The 6,679-nt window shown below is 42.4% G+C and overlaps 1 protein-coding gene across 1 annotated transcript; it reads right to left on the bottom strand.

The window, feature by feature from the left end:
• Positions 1–782: 782 nt before the first annotated feature.
• Positions 783–6,253, bottom strand: LOC110955282 (protein transport protein Sec61 subunit alpha-like 1). Its single transcript, XM_022200212.2, has 12 exons — positions 6,101–6,253; positions 5,262–5,329; positions 5,079–5,144; positions 4,899–4,977; positions 4,550–4,681; positions 4,263–4,372; positions 3,164–3,317; positions 2,896–3,056; positions 2,470–2,667; positions 2,116–2,307; positions 1,949–2,025; positions 783–1,843 (listed from the first exon to the last, which is right to left on the bottom strand). The coding sequence occupies exons 1-12, from the start codon at positions 6,105–6,107 to the stop codon at positions 1,657–1,659; spliced, it is 1,431 nt and encodes a 476-aa protein (XP_022055904.1). The 5' UTR covers positions 6,108–6,253; the 3' UTR covers positions 783–1,656.
• Positions 6,254–6,679: the final 426 nt, after the last annotated feature.

The raw sequence follows: 6,679 nt of genomic DNA, 5'->3' as shown, positions 1-6,679 counted from the left end.
TATATGTAGGTGGTCATTCTCAGTCTTTAGATCACAAGATCTCTAGAAGCAGTAACTCATTCTAAAGAGATGTGATGGTTCTTGGAAAAGCTCCATCAGTCTTATTTGCCGCTGTTTCACTGGCAGATAAGCAGGGTTTGATCATACCACTGAATGAAACAACTCCCTGTCATGTCGGAATGTTGCTGGACCAGTGGTGTTGTACTGGCAAATGCTGCTTCACACAGGCATTAACCTCTCCACGGCTTTAAACCTGACAGAGGCTGATGGGACAGTTTATGTAACATTTGACTCACAAATGAAAGCTGCATTGAAATTATCACTGAACTGAGGAGAAAAAAAGTCTCCCCTTGTTGTTGTACTGTTGACTTTCCTTTGAGATTGTTAAATTAAGTATCTATCTATCTATCCCTTCAACCCCATATATAAAGATTCATCTGAAATCTCACATAGTGACACCTAGTGGAGGTTAAGAAATTAGTACAGGGCACAGCAACTCAACTTTGCTGAACTACAAATCGTAACTCTATGGACATAAATACATCTAAAGGTTAATTTCAGAGCTGCATCTCTAGTATGTCAATGTCTTGTTGCTGGTCGATTGTTTTAGTCTTATTGCTCTTAGTGTTAAATCCAGCTTCTAATAACTTCAGACTGTGTGATTGCCATGGCATTATTAGCATTATCTAACCCACAACTAGTATCCTGTTGGCTTTCCGGGTAATGCCACAATAGAGAACAACACTGAGACAATAGGAATGAAAACACAATTTCTACATGGGTTGGAAAACAAATCCTGTTTTTTTAATAACACAATTATGTCTGTTACATAAAGTAAAAACAAAATGAAACCCCTTTTTCATCCCTATCAAACCCACCCTCATCCCGACCATCTCGGCAGTTTTGTGCAGCGATTCAGTCTGGGAATAAAAGAGCATGACGACACAAACACTTTCTTTGAGGACCCAGAGATGGAGGACGAACACTGTGCCCTACATAAGACCAGAGAGAATATAAACATAGTCCATGACTTAAAATCAAAATAAAGGTAAATGAAAACCACCTACAGTTTGTCTGAGATTACCAGAAACCTAACCAGGAGTACAAGCATATGTTATTTACACTTTTCACATCCTAATGTAGGCTCCTAGAAACCGCAAGCATGATGGTTAGGTGGTGAACATGACATGGCTTTCTTTCAACTGCCCCGAAATGTCCTGGCACAGTGCTTTCAGCTTGAGATAAGCATCAACATGCTGTTGCTGTCTTAGTGTTCCTTGAACATGCTGCAGTGAACAATGCCTGTGGTAAGTCGAAGACAGCACCTCACACTTGTGTGTATTTAGGCATTCTTCAGCTAATAAGACAGTCAGTGGGGATTTAGGCAGCTGTCAGACAGATCGGTAATTGCTACTGGAATAAAATGACTGAAGAGACACAATACTATGCTCAACCCTGGGAGTGACCAAAACAGTTTTCTTAGCATTGACACGCACGAGCAGTAAGATGGGAAACAGAGGTGGTGCAGTAAAATTACCTATCCCAGCTGCAAAATACACTGATTGTGCGACTTGCAAAAAAATGCAAAATTTAAAAAAAAAAAAAGAAAAGATGGGGGTGGATTCATTGTGTCTGATGTGTATCAGAAGACATTTTCTAGAAGAGCAGCGCTCCCATACTGCCAACTTCACTCTGCTCCTTGACGAAGATCTCAAAGTACTGGTAGATGATGGTCACAGCCAAGAGGATTCCTGTACCCGATCCGATGGCACCCAGGAAGTCGGCCATGACCGACAGCCCTCCTATACAGAGCCCACCAAATGCAGCAGCTGTAGGGATGTACCTGCAGATACAAATTGTAATAAATATGTAAATACTGAAGAAAATAACCTTGTATATTCTTCAAATTACAAACATGAAAACTGAGGAGGCATTTTCAGATTTGTACCTGTTGAGTTCATGCACCATAGAGGTCTCTCTGTGTCCCCTCATTACCATCTGCTGCTCCTTCAGCTGCTTCGCCACCTGACACGCATAAAATTACATTAGTGGACATTTCTTAATAGGACTCTGACAAAAGGCAACTCGTGCATGTTTACACAAATGCGCACTTACATCTTTGGCAGAGGATCCTGAAACCTCAATCCAGGTCTTGGAGAAGAATGCGCAAGAGCCAAGCATGAAGACAATGTAGATAACAGCGTGAACTGGGTCATCTAGAACCGAACCAAACGACTCTGGAGGAGAGAGGTAGTAGCAGAGACCGCCCACTGGGTAGGCCCGAGCTGGTCCTCCACTTGAAGTGTCCTGAACACAGAGGCTTTGTTAATGAGATAAAACCTGACTAAAAATATGCATGTCCATGTTCTAGTAGAGTACAGGTGAGTCAGATATCCATCTCATAATTCTCAATACAGTCTCCTGCTCTGTACAGATGTTGCCAAGACAAAGCACCCATTCTCTACTTACAGACCAGGTTCCCAGCAGGTTGACCAAGAAGTTGCCGCTGAAACGTGTTGAGAGCATCTGAGAAATTACGTAGAGATTGGAGACCAGCGCAGACTGCAGGATGATGGGGATGTTGGAGGTGTAGAACAGTTTGATGGGGTAGGTGTTGTACTGGCCACGGTAGCGTGCAGACTTGATTGGCAGATCCACTCTGAAGCCCTGGTGAAACAACAATTATTTAATACAAAATACTTACTTCCGGGCGCTGTGAGACGGCAGCCTGTTGCAGCAGCTCGAACTCAACTTTCTCCTTTTTGTGTATCTGAATTTCCCCTCTGGCGATCAATAAAGGATTATCTCATCTTACAAAACCTGGAATCCATATTCCTTATAATGCAATAAACGTAGGAAAGACACAACCGTACTGAGTATTTGTTGTCAGCTCACCTGGAAGTATATTACCACTGCAAACACAAAGACGGTGGCGATGAGGTTCATGAGGTTGGGCAGGTTTTGCCTGTAGAAGGCTTCTCTCAGGGCGCGCACCTTGTCTGTGCGAGTGGCCAGCAGATGGAAGAGAGCAATGATAGCTCCCTCAAACTCGGTACCTGGATAAACCATAGGATCAGAGTCAGTCAGTATAATTACAGATGAGGAGATGCATCTAGTTTTTCATTACTCAGCTTCAAAATGTGTTGGTCCCCTGTGGCCATACCTCTGCCGGTGTTAACGGTGGTAGGGCTGAAGGCCTTCCAGACAATGGTCTCACAGATATTGGTTGCGATGAAGAGAGAAATGCCAGATCCAAGACCATAGCCCTTCTGGAGCAGTTCATCCAGCAGCAATACAATCAGACCTGCAACAAAGAGCTGGAGACACAGACAGGAGGTTCATAATGAGACGGAAGGTACACTGTAGAGTATAAAGAAAACCCCAAAAACAATAATTCTCCAGAAAGAATCTGAAATGCCTGTCTGCCCAATGGAAGCGTGGTCAATATTAAAGAGCCCATATTATGCACATTTACAGGTGTGTAATTTAAGTTTGGGGCTCTACTACAATATATACAAAATATGTTACTAGTCTCGTACTGTATGTTGCTGCAGCACCTCTTCTCATGCTTTGTACAAAAGATTGCATTTATGATCCTGTCTCTTAAAAGCCCCTCTCAAAAAATGCCCAATCTGTTCAGGTTGGCCTTTTGGCCTGACAAAAGTGAGGCAACACTGGTTACAGCATAATCTGAGATCTCTGAGCACAGGCAGAGAGATGTGGCCGTAACAGCAGCAGCTCGAGGACGGAAATAATTATAGACCATGGTGCAGCAGCACATTCCTTGTTTAAGGACAATGCCAAACTAGGCAAGTGTTGCAAATGTGCTACAAATGTGTTACATGGTGATGTGAATAAGTGAGGGAAGAAAACCCTGGACTTCAAATGAGGTGTTTCAGGCAGGTAAGGAACAGTGCTTTCTGTGTGACAGAAGAACTCCCGTTTGCATGAACTTCGGGCTTAACGGGTTTGTAATCCTTTTAAAAGCATTTACAAAACAGACTTAAGAAAAACACAAAAGCATAATATGGGCTCTTTAATTTTCTCTAATAACAAAAACTCACTCCATTTATAAACAGTCTCCATCTAGCCCACAGAAAATGTTGACAATAACAAAGGCAAAATAAAAGAAAACAACTAACACTAGCTGACAAATGTAAATTTTGTAGATATAAAGAATGCATCAATTAGCAGATCAAAGACTTGATCTGTGTTTCACTAAGCATAATTCAGGCTGGAAAGCAATGGGACTTTATATTAACCTGAATGATGATGAGCAAGCATATTCCAGCACCCATCTCTGAAGGGTCTCCATACATGCCAGTCATAACATATACAATGGCCTGTCCAATGGTGATGATCATTCCAAACACTGCAAAAGTACAGGAAAAAAAACACTTGAAATTGGCAATCTTGCAAGAACAGCTGCAGCAAAGAACAGAATTATGAGTATGCAAGCTTAAAAGTATCAATGCAAGACATCTTCAAGGCTTCAAAAGGTGCATGATAAGCTCTAAAAATAGCATCGCAGTGACTAATAATAACCTACATTTCTGAGCTCCATTGAAGAGTGCTCTGTCCTTTGGAGTGTCTCCCACCTCAATGATCTTGGCACCAGCCAGCAGTTGCATGATGAGGCCTGAGGTGACAATGGGTGAGATACCCAACTCCATCAGAGTACCTGAAGACCAAAGTGGACATTAGTGTCACAGTCGGCAACAGCACTAGCAGCAACGCAAGAAAACCTATGAGCGTTGACACTTGACTTCTGACATGTGATAATGAGACAACGTTAGTTCTGATAACAACTGAAGAATCAGATTATTTCTCCTCTTTCTCCTGAGGCAGCACAGAACATAAAACATTTCTGTGACAGACAGTTTAACATATGCAAGCACCTCTGTTGGAAGCCAGGATTACTCTCATCCAGTAGAAGGGATCTGCTGAATCTGATGACATGATGCCAAAGAGTGGAATCTGTATTAATAAGAAAAAGAGATATAAAACACTCTGCGATGAAGCACAAACACTAACTTGTAAGCTGATTGCAATTAAGACTGTTATTAGTAGATACTGACCTGGCAGCACACCAGAAAGATGAATAGTGTGATAGCTGTCCATAGTACTTTTTCTCTGAACTGAATCTGTGAGATAAAAGAAAGAAAGAAAGAAAGAAAGAAAGCAGATGTCCTTTATTACCATACATCCATGTCATTTATTGTATGCAACATTTAAATATATGCTAAGAAGTCAAAACTTACTTTTCTTTCTGGTTTCTGAATTTCTGGCAGGACCGCACAGAACGGCTTGATGACCTCCAAAAATTTAACTGCACAAAGAAATTAGAACATTAAAAGACAGACGTGACCTTGCATTTAGACCTAACTGAAGGTCAGCAGCTCTCCTTGCTGCATTTCAGTTTTTAGCCCTCTTTCAGCGGGTCACTTCAGATGCAACGTCATCACTAACCAGCAGCTAAACAGCTGCCAGCTGGACAACCAGCAAATGCAGCAACATGGATAGAGAAACAAAAACTGAGCAAGGCTGAGAATATCTAGTGTGATGAGTGCTGTCGTTAGCAGACAGTTTGCGGCTGCGCTGCTTAATGTTTTGAATCAGTGTTGATCAGCTCTGTCAATCACAGAAACTGACTTTAACAGCGAGTGACTAAACAAACACCTCTATTATTTAAAAATAGTCCGCTTTTCTTTGAAAACCTGTCAAAGAGCTGTCATTAAAGTATAGAAAAACAAATTTGTCTCTGCACTGAGTATTTTAAATGGTGAGTTCATTCAGCTAATCTTAGCATGAGGCTAACTAGCATTCAATCACTACAGGAGCGAGCAAAGGACAACCACAAAACGCTACAAAACATCTATGTTGGTGTGACCCAAAGCACGTTAAATAATCCAAGTAAAACACAATTCAACTGTGAATTTGCTTCAGATATGAGCTAGCTAAGCTTGCACCTAACCTACCCAAGGTTAGCTAGTTAGCTTACCGACGCGAGTTGAGTGTCAGTTACTGTTATAGATAACAAAAGACAGCGGGGTTTTTAGAGCACCCTAAACACAAGTAAACACGAAAAAATATCACTTACTCCCCATGGTGTCCGTAGGCCGACTCCTGCCGTGTTAGTGGGACCAGTTTGAGTGCTCAGTGGAGTCAGTGTGGCTCCATCAGCCGCTCCGAGAGGAAAGAGAGAGCCGGAGAGACACGTCACCAGACAAGCCGAGGACACACGTCACTTCTCGGAGACGCTCAGTCCCGACGACCGGAGCCTGACCTGCGGCCCACCTTGACCCGTACAGCCCAGTATGTGGAAACACTTTCTCCACAGTGATATCAAACCGTGTACGCTCCGAAAAAGCACAATTTTAAAGATTAACGCATATAATCTAAGCGCTACAACACGCAGCCCTCCCATCCTCCAGGGGGCGCTCCAGACAGGAGTCATCAGTCCAGCGCTAATCTACAGTCACACATTTACAGGGGCGCCTCCATAGATTTTTCATAGGGGTGGCCACATGGAGCCACTGAAAATATGAAGGTGATGCACAAAACCAAAAGCCAAACACTGAAATTCAGTAATTCTGTGATGCTATTGAAGGATAGAGAGTTGAATACTGAGCTGTAACTCAAATCACTCATTTCTACATCCTACTCCTTATCTAGCCCT

The sequence above is a fragment of the Acanthochromis polyacanthus genome, chromosome 5 (genome assembly GCF_021347895.1).
Source record: "Acanthochromis polyacanthus isolate Apoly-LR-REF ecotype Palm Island chromosome 5, KAUST_Apoly_ChrSc, whole genome shotgun sequence".
NCBI classification, from domain to species: domain Eukaryota; kingdom Metazoa; phylum Chordata; class Actinopteri; family Pomacentridae; genus Acanthochromis; species Acanthochromis polyacanthus.
Note: the sequence above shows the minus strand (reverse complement) of the source record. Positions and strands in the feature narration are given on the sequence as shown.

Bases quoted from the DNA above. Each gene is read 5' to 3' on its own strand.
- LOC110955282 (XM_022200212.2), bottom strand. The intron at 4,373-4,549 runs GTAGGTTATTAT...GTACTTTTGCAG, and splicing joins CTTCAATGGAGCTCAGAAAT to TGTTTGGAATGATCATCACC. The intron at 2,026-2,115 runs GTAAGTGCGCAT...TATGCGTGTCAG, and splicing joins CAGGATCCTCTGCCAAAGAT to GTGGCGAAGCAGCTGAAGGA.